The following is a 25,019-nucleotide window of genomic DNA, read 5'->3' as shown; positions in this document are numbered from 1 at the left end:
TGAGGTCAAGGCTTGACAAATTAGAAAAGACCCTAAAGAAAATAGAAAATATTATTAAGGGTTAAAATGAGCATAACCTATGAAAAGTTACACAAGGGTCATCCAATGGTCATAGAGGTTTGGGATACAAACTCATAGCCAAGAAGGATGTTCCTTCTTATCATAGGGTTCCATATAGTTATGGAACCAATTCTAGGTCTAGGGGTCAAGTCAAAGATACAAGGGAAATTATCCCTAGAAGTATTTTTACCAAGACCAATGTGACTAAGACTTCTCAGAAGTCAAAGAAAGTCACTAAGAAGGTCACAAGGGAAGTTATCCCTAGAGTTGACATAGAGGAAGTAACCAAGGCTTCTAAGAAGCCTAGAAAGGTTATTAGGAAGGTATTTAGGGAAGTTATCACTAGTGAATACCTTGAACATCCAAGGAGCACCAATAGGTATTGAGTTCATAGCAGCATATTCTCTATACCTTAAAGGGTTAGAGAGTGTAAACTCAAATTGGAAGGATGGTTAATCCAATCTTGATGTAGTTGGCACTTGGAGAGCATTTTCAAGGTTTTTGTAAACCTTTGAAAATAAAATGAATCATATGTTTACTCTTTGGAAGAGTAAATTGCGCCAAAATTTGAGGAATTACACATAATTTAAATTGACACAACTAAGAAAAGGCAAAATAAATGCCAAGTTGAGGTTTGACATTTTTTGAGAAAATATGGACAATCTAGGAGCAATTTTAGGTTTAGCTAAGGATTAAGAATACTCAGATAGATTATCTATGTATATTTTATTTACCATGATTGTTTGGCCATCATATGCCATGACATCATATTTTACATTCATGTTTATTATGAAAAATATAAAAATATCATGTCATGTCATACATATATCATGTAGCTATAGTATGTTTTCTTTTAAAAATTATTTATTTTGATGTATGCCATAAATCATCATGCATTATTTTTAATTCCTTGAAATTAAGGACAATGACCTTTACTAATAAATGACATCCTAGGTGGATGTTCAAAATATCTAAAATGCCTAGATAGATATGCATGATCCCTAGATTAGGGCAAAATCAAAATCTACATCTCACAAAGACTATAAAGTGACTTGTATGTGTTTTAGTACACACTAGATACAAGTGAGATGCTAGGATGATGAGCAAGACTCAAGATGTTGATTTAGTTCATCTAGTTGAGTTTTGACTTCATCAAAACACATAGTTATGTGTACTCCAATTATTGGGAAAACTAATGTACAAGTCATATGCATTGAGCCCAAAGAACATGGTTGAAAATTAGTTTTGAAAGTCATTTTAAATATACTTTGGAAAATCTTGGTGAAGACTATCTTTTGATAGTAATCATCATTGAAAAGTTAGACACAAACTTGGAAGAAACATTGAAGTTTTTACAAATTCTAATTTTGTGTCAATCTTTGAAAATAAGATGTATTTTCTTATAAAACTATTTTTCCATGATAGTATATACCCTAAATAATGTTTACAACAATTTTCATGATTTTTAGAATTTTGTAGAATTTTTTGAGAGTTTCTGAATTTCGCTGAAATTGAATTTCAGGAAATCAGAACTCCAATCAATCGGGTGATCGATTGGAGTGTCTGAATCGATCAAGCGATCAATTGAGATGGGAGTTTCTCACGAGAAAAGGCTTGCGGGATCAATCAACCAATCAATTCAACGATGCTGAATCGATGGACAATCGATTCAAAGTGATCTTCCACGAACAATAGCTCGCGGAATCGATTGAGTGATCGATTGAAACCAGTGTCAATTAATTGAGTCCCAACCCAATCGATTGAAATGACTGATTTTGGCTGGGCAAGTCTGATTTCAGCACTTTAAGCCATTTTTAGCCTCTTTAACCATTCCTAACCCCTTGAAACACATTTGTATATATTTAGAGGAGAGTTTTCATGATGAAAACAAGAAGAAATGGTTAAGGAACACTAAGTTGAAGTTTAGAATGAGATTAGTTTCAATATTGAATCTTTTAAACCTCAAAATTAAAATTTTGGGGTTTCCTAAAGATTTAGGGATTCCAAGTCATTGTTGGTGCAATGACAAAAGATTGAAGTATGTTTTTAGGGGGAGCTACTCTTTAAAAACATGGAAATATTTTTTCGAAACTATTGAAGGTGGTAAATCCTTCGTTTGGAAAAATGCTCAAGGTTGAGTATTGGGGAACAATGGAAGATTGGATATCTTCATTGTAGAAAAGGAGTATGCTCAAGGATGAGCATTAGATACAATGAAGGATATGAGACCTTCATTGAGATTGTGAAGTTGGTTAATACTCAAAGGTGAGCATTGAAGACAATGAAGGGTATGAGACCTTCATTGTAGTGTTGTGAACAACATGTGAGGTTGTCAACTACGTTGAGTAACTCTTCAAGGGGAGAGTTTTTGATGTGTGCCAATAGGGGGAGAATGTAGGGTTTAAGTTAGGCTTTTGTCCCTCAAGGAAAGTTTGGGGGAGAATGTAGGGTCTAAATTATGCATTCATTATCCAAAGGGTATTGACATGGAGAATAAGTTAAGGCTTTAAGATTAGCCTAACTTAAAGGTATTGTCAAACATTAAAAAGAGGAAGATTATTGGTGCAATATCATATATCAAGGTTGACCTGGTTGACTAAGCTTGAGTTGACTCAAGCTTGAGTCTTGATGTTTGAGTTTCGATGTGTGACAATACATGAAGATTGCAGATGCAATCGTCCGATTGGGGAGATTGTTAATACAATTCCCCTCTGGTCAAGGACTGACAAGTTAAATATGAAGAATAGTTAAGTAGGTCAAAGGATTAATCGAATACTTGATTGAGAAAGTCCTAACTGAAGGTTAGGTAAGGGAAAATCCTGGTGAGTGAAGCCAGGTGAAAGACCTAGTGAGTGAAGCTAGGCAGTTAGAAAACTCTGGTGAGTGAAGCTAGGTGAAAGACCTAGAGAGTGAAGCTAGGTAGGTGAAAGTCCTAGTGAGAGAAGCCGGGCAGTGGGAAAATCCTGGTGAGTGAAGTCAGGTGAAAACCCTAGTGAGTGAAACTAGGTGAAAGTCCTGGTGAGTGAAGCCAGACAAATGGAAAGTCCTGGTGAGTGAAGCCAGACAGATAGAAAGTCCTAGTGAGTGAATCTAGGCAGATGGAAAGACCTGGTGAGTGAAGTCAGACACATGGAGATCCAGGTCGGTCAAGGTTGACCGGACACCTGGTGTTGGAAAGCCCAAGTAGGCCAAACGATTGATCGGATACTTGGCACGAGGAAATCCAGATGGGTCAAGGGTGACAAGACATCTGGTGGAAGTACAAGTGGGTCATGGAGGACTGGACACTTGGCACGAGATGATAAGTCCAAGTGGGTCAAGGTTGACCAAACACTTGGCACGTGGAAAAGTCCAAGTGGGTCAAAGGATTGATCAGACACTTGGTGAAGAAGTCCCAACAGGTCAAGATTGATCGGATGCTAGACACGAGGAGTTCCAACAAGTCATGATTGACTGGATGTTGGAATTAGGGACCCTAGGTTTGAGTTAAGCAAGTCAAGGGCGGCCAATCGATCAGTCGATCAATTGAACTGAAGCCCAATCAATCAGCCGATCGATTGGGCACAGTGTTGTGATAAATGGCGGCCCAATCGGTTGATCGATTGGGAGCAATTGTCATGGGCACAAAAGATTTCCTAATCGATCAGTCGATCGATTGGGCACCTCCACTCGATCAGCCAATCGATTGGAGTTGTTTTTCTCGCGCGATCACGAGGAAGCTTGAATCAATCGGTCGATTGATTCAGACCCTATTCCAAAGAGCACAGAGACGTTCTGAATCGATCAGCCGATCGATTCAAGCCTCCCCAATTGATTGGTCAATCGATTGGGATGTGGCCGTTGCACAGGTTAAAGCCGTTGGCGAGCGATCTCTTCGAGAGTTCTTTGCGAGCTTCTTCCCGATCTTCATGCGAGTTTCTCCACAACTCTCCATCAGTTCTTAAAGCTTCTTGGAACAAAGTGTTGCTACACTTCCAAGGTCAAGAGACGTTCTATAGAAGGAGAAGAAGAATCTAGGGTTTCAGTTTCATGTTGTAAATCTTGTAAGATTTTACTTGTATTTGCTTCCCTCTTCTTTCTTCTTGTATTGAGAGTTTGTATAGGGCTTCTCCGCCTTTGGTAGTTACTGTAAAGGAGTGTTTTCATAGTGGATGAGTGTGTCGTGTGGATTCTTGGATTAGTCACCTCTTCTTGAGGTGGACGCCAAGTAAATCCTCGTGTTAGCATTGTGAGTCTTGTTTCAAGTCTTTCCACTGCATATTAACAACATCCAACAAGCCAACAAAGCACGACGAGCTATTCATTCCCCCCCCCCCCCCACCCCAACACACACACACAAATCAACCCTAACAGGTATAAGACGAGTGAAAGGAACAAGACATGACTCACTGTAGCAGCTAAAGGATTTAGAATTAGTTCTAAGATCAATTATGATTTTCTGACTAATTGGGTATTATAATATACTACTAAGTATCATTCATAATCGTTTTATAATTAAGTAGTTAATTATGGATGACCAAGATGAACTGGGAACCTATTGGGTCACACATACTAATGAGTATCTAAAAGACGTAAAATAAGTCAAAGAATATGATTCTTAGATAAAAAGATAAATATTTGGTTGGACCATACATAAGACAAATATGGAAATATTTGTCATGATGGAAGCACAGATGGGCTACATCTTTGGTAGAGTTGAGTCATATTTGGTTTAATCATGAATTAACTTGGTTTAGTTGTGAATCAAACCAAGGGATTAATGAACTAATTTTTTTTTAAGGGATAATGGATTGGATTTGAACTTTCTAATAAATTCATTAAAGAGGATTATATATAGATGTAATTAGGAGAGATTTAGATACAAGTTTCATTATTTGGTTGACTTTTGGAAACTCAACCCTCCTCTCCTTCTCCTCTCTCTCCCGCCACTAACAAGAGGGCTCTCCCTCTTGTTGTCATGACCACCAAGTAAAGGAAGAGACATCTTCCTTGTTTGTTTCTTCTTTCTCTTGATCCTTCTTCTTCACTCATGGCTAGTAATTTCTGAAGGAGAGACTTGCACTCACGGAATTGTCTTGAGGAGCTCGGCGTGGATACGAATAAAGGCGAGATTCAACAACGTTGCTATAGTTGATACCCTTCTTGTACAGGTCATCCATAAGATATACTTAGTGTAAATTTACTTTCCATAAAATTTTAATTATGTGATTATGTTTAACATGTATCCTTGTATGCGTATGGTGTGTGTGATGTAATAATTAGGAATTATTATTGTTTTATTTTTCGCTGTGCATGTTTGTGAAATGTATTCTAGCACACACTCGCATCGGGCATATCCCAACACTTCATGTGTTGGCTTTGGGGTGTTGAGCACATAAACCACCTTTAGGGCCACCAAGAGGAAATGAACCCTCTTCTACCAACGGATGAAGTTGTCGTCATCAAACCTGTCAAGCTTTACTATACTCGATGTTAGGTCTTTCACAGTACTAGCCATTTTGGATGGTAGCATAAAATCTTAAGATTGTTGGTGTATTACGAGGCTAGTGCTAAAAAATAAGACTAATCTTGAACTCCAAATCATGTTTCAAACAGTATCCTTAAGGTTTTATTTGGTCTATAAATTGGAGGTAAGATCCTCTGGTCGACTTTTCCATGGTCCCCTTTACAATTGTGGTTGGATTGCTGCTGGAATCTGGCCACAATTGACTGCGATCCCTCCTTGGGTTCACATTCCCACCCAGATTATAGTTTGGATCGAGGCAAGCGGTCGGAGGCTACCTCTCACTTGGCGCCCGATAGCTCGGTCGCCCGCCCAGCGCCAATAGCCTCTGACCGCCTGCCTCAACCCAAACTATAACCTGGGTGGAAATGTGAACCCAGGGAGGGATCACAGTCAATTACGGTCAGATTCCAACCGTGATCCAACCACAACTACGAAGGGGACCATGGAAAAGCGGACCAGAGGATCCACACTCTATAAATTGTGCACCACAAAGATCAAATATCCTATAGGATTAGATGAAACTCATTGTCTATACTTTGCACTAAGTAAGACAATTTAGAAAACAAAGAAAAGGAGAGCAAGAATGTGTGTTCATTTTTAATCCAACTTAGTAGTTGTACATTGAAAATGGCCAAAAGTTGTGACTTTTCTTTCAAGCCTTTTTCATTTATTTAAAATATCCAACACCGACTAAGTCTTGATGTATTTGTACCGGACTAGGTCTTGATGTGCTTGTACCGCAAGTGCACGGTGTCTTCAAGTAATACAAATATATCGTCCATTGGGACTGTGTTGTTAAGTTCCAAAATACTCGCGAAATAGGTTATCTAGAGAGTCTAATAAAGGTGTTGTTGCAAAGAATCAAAAGTGATCGAGAGAGAACAGTGAAAAAGCTAGTTTGGAAGGCTATTCTAGGATTTCAATATCAGTATGATGAATGTTGACAAATGCAATTTCTTTTATCTCGATGTATGATTATTAAGGGATTCATCTAAAGTTAATCGATATGTCTATGAGGTGGAGAAAAGAACAAAAACACCGATGTGTATATCTTAATCGTAACTCATAAAGTGGATTAAGATAGACTCTTTAAGTTATATGACAAATCATGAAAGCCTTGGGAGAGTTAACTACTTTCGTGATAATCGTACTAGGGGTCGCTTTCAAGGAAACTCTTGTCACTAAAGCTCAACAAACCTCTAGACGCTACCCTTACTTCGTATTAGGAACTCTCAAGTCAATTCTAGAGGTCAGAGATTAGGGTTTGCTGATAAGCCTGCCCGTATTCTCTATTGATCCGATCATGTTTATATGCAATGATCACAGCTAGAGTTCATCCCTCGATCTATTCCAACAAAGTTACTATCTAAGTCGAATCCAGTAACAATGATGGATGGAGAGAAAACAAACCAGAATCAATCATAAATCATACATGTCATAAATAAAATGAGGATCAATGCATTATTTCATCTAAAAAAATATTTTCTCCCTAATCACAAAATCAGGAAGACTACTCTATGGCAATGGATTTACAAGCCAAAAACATCATTATACAATGAAGAATAGGAATTAGGTTTAGAATGAACTCAACGAAGGGCGATGGATTTACAGGCCAAAAATATCATTATACAATGAAGAATAGGAATTAGGTTTAGAATGCACTCAATGATGTCTTAAGAAGAACTCCAATCACTCCTTGTCAAAGAGTTGATCTCCACTTTCTTGCAAGACAGCTATCCTAAATAGGATTTTTGTCACAACCCCACCCTGGATGATTCTTTGATATCCTTTGGCTAAAGTCCCCTAGTTCCTTTTATAGCTTTTGAAGGTGGCTTGGTCTCTAATCAAATCCAATTTATTAGGGAGAAAAATGCCACACGTTGCATGACCGTGTTGGAGAACATGGACATTCAGTGTGGCTCCCTGGGTGACATGGTTTGGCGATAGAACCGACATGGTCATGCCAGTTGGCACGGTGAGCCTGTGTTTGTTACTGATCTCCCAATTATCAAAAAGTTAAATCAAATCATACCAAATATTATCTTCTATTTGATGATTTAATATTCAACGACACTTTAAGTAATCCAAAGAGTTTAACAGCATGAAAACTCGTCAACAAAAATATCTATATTTACAAACATCTGTGTTTATATAAGACAACTATGTAAATGGGAGAGGGTACCCAGTTTCCATCAGAGGAAAAGATAATCTCAGAATCAGAATGCATGCTGAGTGAAATTACGAGTCCATCTAGCGATAACATCACAAATAATACACAAACTAGATAGCTTCTGAATCTGAAAGACCTAGATTGAATATCCCACTGGCAAACATGTTCATGAATGGAGTTCTGGTTTTCCAATTGAACTGGCTTAGCAAGAAATAACCATTCATACTGCTGCCTCTGCTGTTTGGAGTTGATATAACTCTTATTCTTTAATCTAGCGAGAACAGCCACACCATTAGTCATTGAAAAGTTGAAACGATGGTTGAACAGAATAATTTACAACTTGAAAATCCTAAATAACCAAAAAAATGTTTAGCTTTTTGCAAGAAATAGAACAATAAAAATACTACAGGTACTTCAGTACTTATGTAATTTGTCCTCTGTTACAACCATCAAGAAATAGAAAAGATAAGATGTTCATGCAAATAAATACAGGGAAAGGGAAGAAAAAGTTGAAAACTGAGCACCAAGAATTGATATCTGAACCCCTAAAAAAAGTAAAAAATAAAAAAAGAGTAGATCCGCTATCTTAACGGCTCTCCTACTGTCGGCCCCACAGTTATGGAGAGAGGTAAATATAGGTACATAAGCCATAAGCGCATAGTGGGGTAAATCTCAAGTTGTCATTTCCTGATAACCGACCCTTGGCCATTACGCCAGAGATATCATGCACCCATCATCTGCACTACGCCTTAGGGGCTGAACCCAAATTTTAATTGTATTACTGTTAGTGGATGCTGTCCTAGTAAAAGAACATTGCGATTTGAGAATCATTTTTCGACTTGACTCTTTGGAAACAACCAGAACTATTATATCAAACAAGCAGGAAGTAGAGGTCCTGAACTTCTCACGACTGTTGAGAATCAGGACGTTAAACAAGAGTAAAAATGCATTGGCTGCCAGAATTCAACTTTTCTCTACAATAGTAGAAATGATAGACTGATTGAAATGGAAAAGGTTTTAGACTTCCACATTATTATAGATAGAAGTTAATATGATTATCATACAACCAACAATACTTATAGGTTAAGTGGAGCAACTAAGATAGAATAGGCAAAAAAAATCAGTGTATCATAGATGAGATTGTCAGGTACCACCTTGTTATGATTGTAAGGTAAGAGGTTGTAGGGAAGAATGGCAGAAGCAACTAAGATACAACAGAAAAAAAAGTGTATCATAGATGAGAATTTTGAGGACCACCCTGTATGACTGTGAGGTAAGAGGTTGTAGGGAAGGATGGCAGTCATACAACCAACCATGTTTTAAAGTTTATAGTGTTAACTAAGAAATAACATATATCTGCATAAAAGTGCAATAGAGATAAGCATGTTAAAATAGATTATGTTAGGTTTGCATTCCAATTAGGAGATTTTTATCGAGCTTAGCTAACAACATTGTTATCCTTATAAATTAGTTAAAGGTCTATCTAATTCATGAAATTTATATTATTTTCTTATTTCTAACATATTATGAATAATTTTTAGATTATAAAAATTTATAATTTTTTGTATTTGAATAAAAAATTAAGAAATAAATTTATAATTAAATTTTACTTAAATTAATAAATAAGTTTGTTCATAAATTATTCGTGAACTTTGTTCACGAACGTTAATGAAGATAAACAAGCTTTATCAAGTTGAACCTCAAACTTGTTCATGAATGTCCGATTCATTTACAACCCCAAGGCCCAAACATTATAAAATCATACAACCAAGAAGAACGAGTTCTTACACCTTAAGTTGGATTAGAAAAGACATACTAATTGTCTTAGATTTAGAAAATAAAATTTAGGAACATTCACTAACAAACTAATGGAGGTAGTTGATACGATAATTAATAGAAAAATTAATATTTTATATTTACATGAGACAAAATAGGTAGAGGTAAAGACAAGATGATATAAAACTCTAGTTTTAAGTTTCAGTACACATGAAAGAGTAAAATAAAAAATAGAGTAGGTGTTGTTATAAATAGTTTGTTAAGGAACAAAGTAGTAGAAGTAGTTAGGAAGGAAGATATGATTATAACTTTCAAGATAGCGGTAGAAAAAAAAAATTATTGATGTAATTAACATTTATGCAGCTCAAGTAGGATTAGATGAAGACATCAAACATAGGTGTTGGAAAGACCTAGATAAGGGGAAGAGTAAGAAAAGAAATGAGGAATAAGACATAGGGCATAGAGACTATGGTTTTGATCCACTTGACGGATCATAACCATGGAGTAGTGGTCCTTGAGGGACAGCTAAACTACATAAAAGAATTGTCTCCTCTTGTTCTTTATTGTTTTGTTTCATAATTGTTGTGTTTTTGATATTCCGTTGCACTAACATTTTGTAGAAAGAAAGCAATCAGTTATTCACCTTTTCAAAGAACACAATTCCTTTCATATTATACTCAATTCTAATGATAAGTACATCCCAAAAAAATTTAAAACCATTCATTAAAATATAATTGCAAGTTGATTATTCTAATTTTACGTCAATACATATTTTATATATTGGTTTAATTTTCTAATATTTTTATTATTATGCATAAAATTAATATAATAAAAGATATGTATTTCTTTTCTTTATTACTTAACTTTATAGTTCAAGAATAAAATCAATAAATTTGTAGTTTAAAGGACCATCCCATCAATCTGACCACTGAGCCAATGACCCATAGCTTAGGTAGTTCAATTTCATATTCAATTTTTACACTAGTTCAAATTAAAAGGCTCCATGCCCATTAATCCCACGGAAATATAAATTGGTTTCTTTTCTAAGGACTCAAGCTTTTGGAACAATGGTTAGACAAACAATTTTAACATGGTGTCAGAATGTGGGGAGTTTAAATCAAATTATATAAATATAAATTGGTCACTTTCTTACTGCTCGAGCTTAACTAATCAATATCAACAATAAGTATGATTATTGTCCTATATTACTAACTTGCACCTCTAATGTAACAAATAATGTCCCATTTTGATTGTCTATTTGTGGAATCATTTGTTATTAAATGAAGGTAAGCCAATTGAGTAGCTTTTGATATCTTAGGTTTATAACAACAAAACAAGTACAAAAAATTCACAATTCATTAATTCTCCATGCAAACACTAGGAAATTTTTATGTTCATGTGGAAAAAGAGTATATGATATTCCAAGTTATCAAAATTAAATATGTTCAAAGTTGCACAAACACAATAATTGGATCTTCTAAGCATGAGGGAAGAAATCAACAAGTTCAAAAGTTAATACCTTTTCTCCTCTTAAACCAGGCACATCTGTATGTTACTTTTGCATTTTTCATTGCCATTGATTCATAGTTTTTGGTCCAACATGTCTCTATTTACTGCAGTGAGCAATTTGCAGTTATGAATAGCTCTAGATTGCAAAGTAGAACAAGGTTATATTAACTAGCAGTTCCATATAGCCAAACTTGAGCATGTCAATTTACCATTTGGTTTTTTTTTTCTGAGGCAGAAAATTGCATCTAAGATTCTGACATAGTTAATGGTTGTTTGATTCTTGAAGATAAAACTTGTCTATCATGTGTCTTAGAAAGAAAATCATGACTACAAGCTGAAGGCATGACAGGCCGAATCCCACCAGGATTCAAGGGAAATAGAGTGCAAAAGTAACCATCCATGATTGCTTCAAAGTTGCATGTTCTCGCTACCTCTGGAATCTGATATATATCACATGTGTAGCCGTAGAGATTGGAGTATTCAACTAGCTTCTTCTTAGTGCACTTAAAGAGGACATTATATGCAAGGTCAAAACGGATCAAGGTAGTAAATAAGCAGACATCAGCTAAAGTTAACACATCGCCGCACAAGAAGCGTGAGGTAGATAGGTGAGATTCAATCTTATCCAATGTATTGAACAAATCATTGACTGCATTGTCATATGCTTCTTGACTCTGTGCAAAGCCACATCTGCAAAATCCAAACTAATTTCACTCAATGAGAGATTTTTTGAAAGTAGTAGTATGAATAAGAATTGGTTTTAAGGAGAAAGTAGTATGAAGATGACACAGAAATTCAACTTCTCAAATGGATCAATATGCATGATTTACTTGCAATATATCACCTAACTATTGAAATAACACAAAAATAGAGTGAGAAAATACTTGTAGACTCCATTGTTAATGTTGGGGTAGATAACACGATTCCATTCATCGATCTGCTTCTTGAGCCCCGGAGGGCAGAGGTTTAATTGCGAGGATCTATTGATGTTCCCTCCGATGTCCACTGAGTTCAAGAATTCGATGATGGAGTAACTCTCGTTGCACACCACCTCCTTCTTCTCAGAGTCCCAAAGCATCGGTACCGTCGACCTCCCGTCGTAGCCGCCCCTCCGAAGACTGTACACCTCCCTCAGCGTACTACAGCCATTGGCCCGGTCAGGGCTCGGGTTCAGCTCATCACCGGAGGTGGATTTTTCGATAACGGGAAATCGCCAAGAGCCATCGAATCCGGGAGCCGCGACGGAGACGGGGAGTGCGGAGGTGAGACCCTTGAGGGCGCGGACGACGAGGACACGATGCGCCCACGGGCAAGGGAGAGCGACGTAGAGATGGAGATGGCTAGGGTTCCGCTTGTAGTGGTGAGGGACAGAGGGGAAGGCGGAGGCGGGGCGATCGTAGGAGCCGGGTGCAGAGGAAGAGGAAGGAGCGAGCTGGCGCATCATGAGATGCCACGCCGCCGACCACCCGACTCGGACGGCGGAGACTAGGGTTTGCGGCGGGAGACCACGACCCCATACAAGACGCCCGGCGGCAGTGAGGAGATCCTCCGGTATGTCCTTCGAAGAGGAAGAAAGTGCGATAAGAGTGGAGAATCGGCGGCGGTTAGTGGTGCCGCGTACTGGAACGCCGGAGAGTGGCCGATGTTGCGGCGGAGTTGAGCTGGGGAGGAGCGTTACCGGCGTCGACATCATATGGATCATATCCGCAGCGGGCTCTGCTTTGAAAGATATCCCAGCCCAACCAAACTACAGCTCTCTGCTTCATTCCGAGCCACAGCCAAATGGACGGCCAGATCACGCCCAAATGAAATTATAAAATTAACAAAATTTATATTATGAATTATTTTTTTTTCGTTGACATTTTACACATTTCAAAAATTTCCATACCACACTTTCATATTTAATAAAAGGTACATTTCTTTTCTAATCTATTTTTTATTAAAAAAATATATAAAAAAATTCACCAGTGGCTGCCGTCTAGTCGCTTGGCCAGGATGGGCCGTATTGATCGAGCGACTAATCAAATCACACGGCCACCGTAGCTGAGAGTGGCTAGATCATGGGATTGTCCTAGCTGAGTGAATGTTTTGGCTCCAAGCTAAATCGTGTATTGAACCATTACTTCTTAAGGCATGCATGAAATTGCATTATGTTAGGGACTCATTCACTCTTCTTCCCTCTTGACAATTATCAAAACTATTGCAGCAAATGAGTTCAAAAACTTAAAATAGGTATTTCTAATTTTATCTTGAATCTCCAAAGAAGCCATTAAGCCAAAATAGTAAAAATATTTCTGAGATTATTTTTTAGAAACTATTTTCAGATTGTCTGAGCACATTTCTCCAATTCGATTGTCTTATCCAACTAATGTTTTGAGTGATGAGTGTTAAGTGCCCCAAAAGCTCTGCAAGAGGTTCTATAGCTTTGGTTCCAACATGCATTTGTTGATGCCTCCAGTCGATTGCCAACCTTAACAAGCAACTGAATGATTTAAATTTGAACTTTTGACATGAATGACTGCACCTCTATTTGACTAAACAACCTCTCAAGTCAATTGCTCATCTTTTTAGTCAACTAAAAAACTTTTCGATCAACATCCAGCCATGGTAAGTTGACCAGCCTACTCTAGTTGATCGTCTTGGCCAACTAATGTTGTATGGCTTTACTCCGCTAACATCCCATCATTACTCCAAATGTAAGATCTAGATTTGAACTAGTTGATAAACTCGACTTAGGGCGTACCTTACTGTCACAAGGCTTTCACGACTAAGCCCTAAATAATCGGCCGTAGACCGACTCAATCACAAGTATAATCCACGCAATTACAATAGATTCTCCCATGTCTTCAATTCTTTAACTCTTGCACAATATGGGCGTTTGACTTTGAGCCCATTTTCTCTTGATTTAGGCTACCTACACTCAAGTCAACTTACTCTTAACTCAAACACCCTAAACTTGAGTTTGATCGTCTTGATTTGGTTTGGACTACTTACCCTTAAGTCCAATCCTCTTGATATGGATTACTCCCCTTCAGTCCAGTCCATCTAGGTTACTTTTCCTCCAATCTCCATTATCTCAATCTTCTAATTAGCATGATTAATAATCCGATCCGAAAATAGGAAGGTGGTTAGTTAGGGATGTGACTATTGCATTGGCTGAATGTAGACCGCACTCCGCTTTACAAAATAAGCAACGCTAGTATCGAGCCAGGAAAGGGTCCTCAGCGTTGACCTTTCGACGCTCAAGTCAGTCATCGAAACTGTAGAAGAAAGTGGAGCAACAGTAACACAAGCGCAAATAGTGAATAATGTATACCTCTGCTGGTGTATGTACCCCCTTTATATAAAGCCCTGGTGGGCGATGTGCATGCTCCTCGAGGCATGGACACATTCTCCAATATATCCTATGAAAGGACCTGTCAGAAAAGTATCTCTAACACCATACCTTAACATGACATGCATATCCCTGACAAGACAGTAGAAGCTTCTGTCATACAATTCGCTTGTTGACCATGTCCCGTGTCAATGGTACTATCTCCCAAAAGGATATCGGGAGATACGTCAATGATCCCGCTGTTCGGTGGAGCGGGGTAGCCGCTCGGCTGGAACTCTTCCACTAGGTCAGCCTCAACTGTTCTTCTTTATGGTGGCTGGGTATAGTATACTGCATCCTTCCGATTGGGCAAGCGTTTCGGTCTCCTTAGCTTTCTGCCACTCCGCACTGAACGTCTGTCGATCTTACCATATTGTCTCGATCCGAGCTAGACGGGTGGTCAGCTCGGGCAAGCCTCTTGTCGATCAAACATTGTCTACCCCGATCGACCATTGTAGTCGACCTCCGCTCAGCCACTATAGGTGAGCCCTTTGACATCCTGACGTTGACCACATTGACTTTAATCTCTACCTTGACAGTTGACCCATACCTGATGGGCCCCTCTTTATCACCGCATTAATTAACTAAACAAAAAGGATAAATATTCTTCTTTTTTTTTTTTTTGTTTCTTCCATCAAATTTTCTGTATTGGCCCTGGGACGGGTTGACAGGGGTGTTGGGGGCAAGCGTATTCGTCTTTTGCTACCATGGTGAGTTACATTTTAACTTCTTTCCTACCTTTTTGCCGCTTGTTTCGTATCTTTTCTTGCAGATGACACTAATGATTGAAATTATAAAGTATACTAGTTCCGCCCTCTTAAAAAACTTGGCTAGCTAGGAGAACTCAATTGATTTAGGAGAAGAAATAGGACGTAAACGAGCCAAATCGATCCAAATTTTATGGTGTTTAATTTATTTGATATTAAGTATCAAAGGGCAAGGACTCGAGTCGGATCGATCCAAATTGAGCCAAATTCTGAGATTAATTTGAGAGATCAAGCTTTAAAGAAATCTAGGATGTCCATTCGATATCCGAGGAGATCTGTGTCATCCATCAAACATATGACATTAAACTTAATAAAACTCCACCCATGACGAACCAGTCATGGATGGTCCTAAGCCCGAATAAAAGAAGAGGGTTACCTTAGGTCACCAGCTAGTGTTAAAACTATGACAAATATTTAATGGATGGATCTATTAAACTATTGTGCTAATGTTAAATTGTTCATGAAAGAAACGCGTTGCAGGATCTGACTGTAACGTCTCGATAAGGATAGCTACATTTCAAAAACTCGAGTGTAGTTCTAAATATACAAGAGTTCATATTGTAGGGTTCAACTGTAACGTATTGGCAAGGACTACTACATCTTCATGAGAACTTGGGTGTAGTGTTAAATAGACAAAAGATTTTACACCATAGGTTGGATAAGAACAAATATAATAGGAAAATTAATAGTTTAAGATTTGGAACGTGGAATATAGGAATCTTCACTGGTAAACCAATGTGTTAGTATCCCAAGGTAGTTTTGATGTGATCAACCAAATTAGGTTAGGTCCTGTTGTGGTTTAACCCTTGTGTCTAAATGTACAGGAACTTAGGAGCACAAGAAGTCGAGTGAAAGACGCAGCTAGTGAGAAGGGCAGCACGGGAGAGAGTCGACGGGCTCGGTGCGTCTGAGAGATGTGGTGCTGCGGAAGAATATGCGGGTGGATGAGGAGGAGCGCGATATTTTCGAGGGATGAGAAGTTGGAGCGGAAGGTTACTAGAGAAGGCTGAAAATGGATTCATGTGAGCTCTATTCTGGAGGCTGAAATCACCCAAGTGAGCGGAACCAGCGCAGAAGATCTAGACCCAAGCAAGCAGAACCGGAGTGGAAGACCCAGACCAAAAAGTCAACTAAAAGTTGACTTTACTAGTCCAAACACCCAAACCTAGTCCAAGCGCCCGGACCAGTAATTTTATCCAAATGCGACATGACGCATTCTATTGCAACGGGGATAAAAGTTTATCCCCCTCTAGGCGCTTGGAACCTTTCCAGGCGCCCCGACTAGGGCTATAAATACAGTCCTAGTCTTAGAAGGTCAGAACAACACTTATAATTGATTCCTCTTTAGTTTTGTTCTATAATTGAGTGCTTCAACTGCTGTAAGAGGCTTCTCTACCTGAAAGAGGTTGTTTAGTGAGCTTCAACTTCCTTGGATTAGCAATCCCTTAATTGCAAATCAAGTAATTCTTTTATGCCTCTTCTTTTTCAGTCTCTTATTTTTTTGTATGCATGTTAGACTAATAAAACTGTAAAGTTCGAGAAGGGGTTTTGTTTGTTTTTACTATGCAGGTCATTCACCCCCTCTAGCCGATCTCTAAGGGACGAATAAGTGGTATCAAAGTCCAACAGCTTCAGGAGGACTAACCGCCGAATGAAACACAGGAGATGGTCGGATTGAGCATTAACCCACCAAAGTTCGAGGGAGAATTCGTAAGCTGGAAGAAAAATATGAAGGTATTCTTTAAGACATATTTCGATTTACTTTTAATAATGAAATTTAGTTTTGTAGCACTTGAGGGTAAAGAAAATACCAATGGATGAAGAAGGTGTTGGTTGCTACTCGGAAAGTCTAGAGGTTCCACTGTATAAAAATTTTGTACAAGGGTCTGAACCTTTTCCTAGCTACCATGTGTTCTTTTAAATTAAATTTTGGATCGCCTGCGGAACTTAACACGTTTGATCCAAAACTTAATCTATTTGTTCTTTTAGGTTTTGACTTGGATCTCCTGCGGAACTTAACACGTTCGACCCAAATCACCTTAAGTTATTAATTCCATTAAATGTTAATTTCCATAATTGGTTCCCAGTACTGACGTGGCGAGGCACATGACCTTCTTGGATATGGGAGCAATCACCACCGACTAGACAAAACCTTTTATAGAAATCTAATATTTAATTTCCTAAAATAACTTTAGGTTAACCGAAAAGAACAATCAAATCACAAGGAAAAATAAAACAAAAGAACACAACTTCGAAAAACATATTCGAAATACTAGAATGTAAGCCTCTTGTATTTGGTATTATTTCCATAAATAACTAGTATGATGCGGAAAAGGAAAAACTACTAGTTATACCTTCTAGAAAGATCTCTTGATCTTCTACCGTATTCCTCTTCTAACCTCGGACGTTGTGTGGGCAACGATCTTCCGAGATGAGAAACCACCAACCACCTTCTTCTCCTCCTGGCTAGATTCGGCCACAACAAGGAAGCTTCACCAAGGAAGAAGATCAAAACACCAACCAAGCTCCAAGAGATGCTAGCTTTCTCTCATTCTTCTTCTTCTTCTCCAAGTAGTATCCAACCACCACAAGAGCTCCAAGGGGAGAGAGAGGTTCGGCCACCACAAGAGGAAGAGAGGGAGAGGATGATGATGGCCGGCCACACCAAGGAACAAAAGAGGGAGAGAAATAATAGATGTTGTATCTCATGAAGGCACCCCCACCCCTTCTTTTATATTCCTTGGCCTAGGCAAATTAGGAAATTTAATTACAATAAAATTTCCTTAATTTCCTTGACATGATTTAATTGAGAAAAATAAAATAAAATTTCCAATTAAAACAATATTGGCCGGCCACATCAAAAGAAATAAATTAGACAAGTTTTAATCAACAAATTAAAACTTCCTAATTTGTTTCCGGAAATTTTAAAAATAAAATTTCTCTTCAAAAATCTCTTCATGGTTGATAAAAAGAAATTTCTATAATTTTAATTTAACAACATGTGAATAATTTTTAAAGAGAAAATAAAATATCTCACCAATCTACAAATAAGGAAAGAGATCTAATCTCTTTCTTTAATCTTTTGTAGATCTTTTACAAGAGAAATATTTTAATTTTAATTCTTTTTAATAAATTATATCTTCCACATAATAAAAATTAAAATTAAAATCCTTTTTAATTTAATATGGCCGACCCCTCTAGCTTGGGTTCAAGCTAGGGCCGGCCACACCAATTTATGCTTAGGCCGGCCCTAGCTTGGTTCCCAAGCTAGCTTGGTCGGCCCCTATTAGGTGGGTATAGAAAGTGGGTATAGGTGGGTATAGAACTCTATAAATAAGAGACTACGATAGGGACCGAGAGGAGGAATTGATTTTGGTCTCCCGATAAAATTAAGCATCCCGTGTTCGCCCCGAACACACAACTTAATTTTATCAATAATAATTCATTCCACTAGAGAACTATTATTGAACTACCGCACCAATCCCAAATTACATTTTGGGCTCCTTCTTATTATGAGTGTGTTAGTCTCCCTGTGTTTAAGATGTCAAATGTCCACTAATTAAGTGAGTTTCTGACAACTCATTTAATTAATATCTTAGTCCAAGAGTAGTACCACTCAACCTTATCATCATGTCGGACTAGGTCCACCTGCAGGGTTTAACATGACAATCCTTATGAGCTCCTCTTGAGGACATTATCAACCTAGTATCTCTAGGACACAGTTTCCTTCTATAATCAACAACACACACTATAAGTGATACCATTTCCCAACTTATCGGGCTTATTGATTCATCGAACTAAATCTCACCCATTGATAAATTAAAGAAATAAATATCAAATATATGTGCTTGTTATTATATTAGGATTAAGAGCACACACTTCCATAATAACCGAGATCTTTGTTTCTTTATAAAGTCAGTATAAAAGAAACGACCTCAAATGGTCATACTCATTACACTCTAAGTGTACTAGTGTAATTATACAGTCAAGATAAACTGATACCTAATTACACTACGACCTTCTAATGATTTGTTCCTTTCCATTTTGGTCGTGAGCTACTATTTATAATTTATAAGGTACTGATAACATCATCTTCTGCATGTGACACCACATACTATGTTATCTACAGTATAAATTAATTGAACAACTACAACTAAATGTAGACAATTTGATCAAATGTGATTCTTTATTCATAATGAATGTTTACAAAGCTTAGGCTTTCAGTATACACTCCAATAGAAGGATCAAGCCAACTTCATGGCAAACGGTAAAGCAGAGTTTCATCTACTGAGCATCTTATTACCACAAGAAGTCAACCGGATCGGGGCCTATAAGTCTGCTAAGGAACTCTAGGAGAAATTCCTCGAACTACATGAAAGAACCTCTGAGACAAAACTCGTGAGACAGGATCTGCTCAGGAACCAGATCAGCAAAATCAAATTAGAAGAAGGAGAAACCGTTGCATACCTTCACTCAAGAATAAAGGAACTCATCACCCGACTCACGAATCTCGGAGAAAAGGTAAGCAATTGAGATTCGCTAAGGTATGCACTTAACTCATTTCCTAAGACTATTGAATGGACATTATTAGTAGATGTTTATTATATATCTAAGGATTTAGAATTAAGTGCTTTAGAAGAATTGTTTTCAACATTTGAAGTCCATGAAACAAGATGTGCAGATATAAAGAATTAAGGAGCCAAAGCACTGTTGGTTGCTACTCGGAATATCGTACTGGTTCTCCTGTATAAAAATTTTATACAAGTCCTGAACCTTTCCTAACAACCTATTGTGTTCTTTAGAAATTAAATTTGGAATCGCAAACAAAACTTAACATTATTGATTCTAAATTCAACTTATCTGTTCTTAGAGGTTTAGACTTAGATTGCAAACGATGTTTAACATTATTAATTCAAATCCGCCCATGTTACAAATTCGATTAAATATTTATTTCAGAGATCGGCTTCCAGGTTAAACATGACGAGGCACTAGGCCTTCTTGGGATCATCCACCACTTCCTAGACAAAGTCTTTCAACGAAATTCGATATTTAATCTCCTTATAGTAACCCTAGGTTTAACCAATAAGAATAATCAAATCACAAGTTTGAAAAACAAAAGAAACACAAAATTCGAATCATAAATCCGAAAACAAGAATCGCTAGCCTCTTGTGTTTGGTATTTCAAGATCTAAACAAAAGGATAAACTAGTTATGATGCGGAAACTAATAACTAGTTGTACCTTTTGTTGCTTATAGACCTCACGATCTTCTGTCGTATTCCTCTTCTTATCTTGGACGTCGTGTGGCCAACGACCTACCAAGACGAGAATCCACCCAAGCTTCCTTCTTCTCCAAGCAAGTTTTGACCACCAACAATCTTCAAGAGATGAAGAACTTTCGGCCACCAACCAAACTCCAAGGGATGCTAAGAAACAAAGCCTCCTATCTCTCCTTCTTCCTCTAACAATATCCGGCCACCAACCAAGCTCCTTGAGATGAAGATGCCGCTGGCCACACAAGGAAGAAGAATAGGAGAAGAAGAAGGGATGAGGGTCGACCACTACCAAGGAAGAGAAGAGGGGAATAATAGAAGATATGTTGTGAGGTGAGGCACCTCTACCCTCTCTTTAATATTCCTTAGTCTTGTCAAATAAGGAAAGTTTTAAACATAATTAAAACTTCCTTATTTTCCTTGTCAATGGTTAATAAGGAAATTTTAATTAAAATTTCCTTTTAAACCTTTAATCTGATCGACCCCTACAACTCCTCCAAACAAGGAAAGTTTTAAACACAAAATTAAAACTTCCTAATTTATTTCTGGAAATTTTTAAAATAAAAATTTCTCTTTTAAAAAAAATTCCCTTCATGGTTGGTTATAAAAGGAAACTTTTATAAATTAAAATCTCTCTATTAAAACATATGGATGATTACAATAAGGAAAGTTTTCTCTAAAATTAAAATATTCCTTTCAATCTACAAATAAGGAAAGATATCAAACCTTTCTCTTAATCCTTTGTAGAAACTATAAAAAGTAAAATTTAATTTTAAAACTCTCTTTCAAAATTATGTTTTCCACATTAGGAAAGATTTTAAAATAAAATCCTTTTTATTTTATTGTGGCCAACCACCTAAGCTTGGGCTCCAAGCTAGGGCCGACCACCACTTGATCCATCCAAGGCTTATCTTGGTCGACCCTTGCTTGGGCTCCAAGCTTGGCTTGGCCGACCACCTAAGGATGGGTAAGAAGGTGAGTTTAGGTGGGTATAAGACTTTATAAATAAGAGGCTATGACAGGGACCATGAGGAGGAATTGGTTTTGGTCTCCGGATGAACTTGAGCTTCCCATGTCGCCCCGAACACCCAACTCGAGTTCATCAATAATATCTCATTCTACTAAAGAGTTATTATTGCACTACCGCACCAATCTCATATTACTATATGGGCTCCTTCTTATCATGAGTGTGTTATTCTCCCTGTGTTTAAGATATTGAATGTCTACTAATTAAATGAATTACTGACAACTCACTTAATTAATATCTAGCTCCAAGAGTAGTACCACTCAACCTTATCGTCATGTCGGACTAAGTCCACCTGTAGGGTTTACATGACAATCCTTATGAGCTCCTCAAGGGGACGTCATCAACTTAGATTACTAGGACACAGTTTCATTCTATAGTCAACAACACACCATATAAATAATATCATTTTCCAACTTATCGGGTCTATTGATTTATCGAACTAAATCACACCCTTTGATAAATTAAAGAAATAAATATTAAGTATATGTGCTTGTTATTATATCATGATTAAGAGTACACACTTCTATAATAATAAAGGTATTGCTCTTTTATATAGTCAGTATAAAAAGATACTTCCTCAAATGGTCCTGCTCAATACACTCAGAGTGTACTAGTGTAATTTTATAGTTAAGATAAACTAATACCAAATTACACTACAACTATTCCAATGATTTGTTCCTTTCCATCTTAGTCGTGAGCTACTTTTTCTAATTTATAAGGAACTGATAACATGATCTCCTGTATGTGACACCACACACCATGTTATCTACAATATAAATTAATTGAATAACTACACTTAGCATATAAATGTAGACATTTGACCAATGTGATTCTTTATTTCAAAATAAATGTTTACAAAAAGCTAGACTTTTAGTATACACTCTAACAAGCACAACATTGACTTAAAGGCAAAAACTGACGAACGAGATTCTGAATCTTCTCTTGATGACGACGAAACGACACTCATAGTAAGAAAATTTAAAAAGTTATTTAAAATTAGAAAATTTAATCAAGTGTAGGGTACAAGAAGAAAAAGGAAAGTAAGATACTATCACTGCAATGAAGAAGGGCATGTGAAAGATAACTCTCCAAAATTGAAGAGCAAGGATAAGGACAAGGAAAAGAACAATAAAACAGCTTAAATCGACAAGTATAGAAATGTAAAGGTGACGTGGGATAAAACGTCATCCGAATCGGAGATAGAAGTCCTCGTCGGACTTGCGCTAGTGGCAAGTGTTGCTGCAGTTAGCACTAACAGTTTAACTCAAGTTTTGATGAATGACAAAGTAGGTTAAGTTAGGTTTGTTGTGATCTAACACTTTGATTGAGTGTGCAGGAGAAGTCTAGATAGGTCGACGGGCTGATCGGATAGCTGACATGAAGCCCAGCTAGGTCGACGAGCCAATCAGATAGTTGGCACGAAGTCCAGCTAAGTCGACGGGCCGACCTAATAGTTGACACAAAGTCTAGCTAGGTCGATGGGTTGACCTAATAGTTAGCACGAAGTCCAGACGGGTCAACGGGCTGACTAGATGTCCGGCACGAAGTCCAGCTAGGTCGACTGATCGATCGGGTAGCTGGCATGAAGTCTAGACGGGTTGACGGGTTGACGGGCTGACCGGATGTCTGATAGGTAAGTTAAGCTAAGTCATTGGAGGGGAGTGACTTGGTGAGGATGCGTTCCTAGGTAGGGAACTTAGACGTCTATCTAACTTAGATCTATTTCGGAAGTTTAAGTTGAGATTGTGACTAGATTCTGTTCTCGAGGAGACAGAATCTAATTACTCTAACTACTCTTGACTGTGATTGAACTAACACTTTGGTTTACATGGTAGCATAACTTTTATTTTACCTTGGACTAATATTTTCTTGCAGGAAAAGGAGTTTTCTAGAAAATGGGGGTCCGGGCGCCCGGAAGGGGTCCGGGCGCCCGGAGTTGGTCTGGGCTCCCGGAAGGGATCCGGGCGGCCGAAAGGTAAAAGTTATCCCATCGCAGATATGAAGCGCGCTGATTGGCTGGGCTTACATCACGATCCGGGCACTCGGAAGGGATCCGGGTGCCCGGAGCACTCCTATAAAAGGAGCCTACTGTTGATGCAATCGACCTCCAAGATTTTAATGTCTGACAAATATGTTTAAGTATGTTTAATAGAGCTTGATCATGGGAAGTCCTAGTCATGGCTAGGCAATGGTGAGAAGTCAACCAAGTGACTAGTCCTAACTGCGGTTAGGCATGGAAAGTCCTAGTTGTAGGCTATGCAAGGGAAATCTCAGTAGATCGTGGAAGCCAGATGGATTCGATAGGTCTGGAGGACCTGATCCCTAGGTAGCCGAATACTGAGTCCTAGTTGTAGACTAGGGAAGGGAAATCTCGATAGATCGTTGAAGCCAGGTGGATATGTTTGAAGGACCTGATCCCTGGGTAGCCGAATACTGAGTCTTGGTGAGTGAAGTCAGGTGGAGAAAATCCTAAGGGGTGGTAATCTTAGATTCTGGTGAGTGAAACCAGATGGAGAAAATCCTAGGGGGAGATAACCTTAGGTAACGAGAAGTCTTAGAGGAGTGAACTCCAAGCAAGGTTGATCGGATGGTTTCTGGTCGACTGCGAGCGGTTGACCGGACCAGCGGATCTTGGTGATTCTAAGTTTAGTTTTACCATAGTATTCTGTATTACTATGATTGCTGCTGGATAATGTAGTATTGCAGGAAAAGTTTTAGTGGATCAGGTGATCAGACACTGAGCAGAGAAAGTCCAACCAAGTCTAGAGGACCAATGTTTGGCAGGTAAGTTGAGGTATGCAACTGGAGGAGAGACGGTGAGATCGTGTTCCAGAAAAGAACAACCTAAGGTCGTTGATCCAACTGAAGAAACCAGGAAGGTTTCCAAGTTGAGATCAAGACAATCTTAACTGTTATACTCATGCATATTACGACTCATGTATTATAACTGTGTTAACTTTGTTTTGCAGGAATATTATTGTTATATCAAACTAACTTTGTGTTGCAGAATCATATGACCCCTTGAACTTCAAAGGGTCATAACTTTTGACTCAGAACTCAGAATCAAGCTCTGTCAGGGGTCACGCGTCCAACACTCAAAAACTTCATTTGACCAAGGGTTTGGTCGACTAAACAGGAGGTTCAGTCGACTAAAAAAGGTATTTTATCAGACGACCGAACAGGCAAAATTGGCAAAATAGATCAGGCTCACAGACATGGTATCACAGCATGATCAGTCGACCGAAAATGAGGTTCGATTGACTGAACAATAAAAGCATTAATGGAGCTTTAAGTGTGAATCTCGGCGAGAAGGGATAGTTCACCATTCGATCGACCGAATAAGGTTATCGGTCGATTGAACCATTAAAAATCAGTGAATGCTCGAAGATCAGATCTCAGCAAATCTCAGCAAAGAAGGAAGGAAGTGAGTTCGGTCGACCGAACATCGACGATTCTTATAAAAGAAAGCTCGAGGTTTGAGGCTAAAAAAATGGATTCTGATTGATAAAAAGTTCATCTCTGCACAAGCTACTTACGCTACAAGTCTTCTGCACATCTT

At 38.1% G+C, this 25,019-nt stretch overlaps 1 protein-coding gene across 2 annotated transcripts; it reads right to left on the bottom strand.

The window, feature by feature from the left end:
* Positions 1-7,595: 7,595 nt before the first annotated feature.
* Positions 7,596-12,775, bottom strand: LOC121971500 (glutathionyl-hydroquinone reductase YqjG-like). 2 transcript variants are annotated; one of them, XM_042522799.1, is made up of 4 exons: positions 11,906-12,775; positions 11,453-11,711; positions 11,032-11,125; positions 7,596-8,007 (listed from the first exon to the last, which is right to left on the bottom strand). In XM_042522799.1, exons 1-3 carry the CDS (start codon positions 12,721-12,723, stop codon positions 11,123-11,125), a joined length of 1,080 nt encoding a protein of 359 aa, XP_042378733.1. In that variant the 5' UTR covers positions 12,724-12,775; the 3' UTR covers positions 7,596-8,007; positions 11,032-11,122. The 2 variants fall into 2 exon arrangements, with proteins under 2 accessions (XP_042378733.1, XP_042378732.1); XM_042522798.1 differs by having other exon boundaries at positions 11,231-11,711; positions 11,906-12,774.
* Positions 12,776-25,019: the final 12,244 nt, after the last annotated feature.

Source organism: Zingiber officinale, chromosome 4A (assembly GCF_018446385.1).
Source record: "Zingiber officinale cultivar Zhangliang chromosome 4A, Zo_v1.1, whole genome shotgun sequence".
Classification (NCBI taxonomy): Eukaryota; Viridiplantae; Streptophyta; class Magnoliopsida; order Zingiberales; family Zingiberaceae; genus Zingiber; species Zingiber officinale.
The sequence above is the reverse complement of the archived record's forward strand: the minus strand, read 5'-3'. Positions and strand labels throughout refer to the sequence as shown.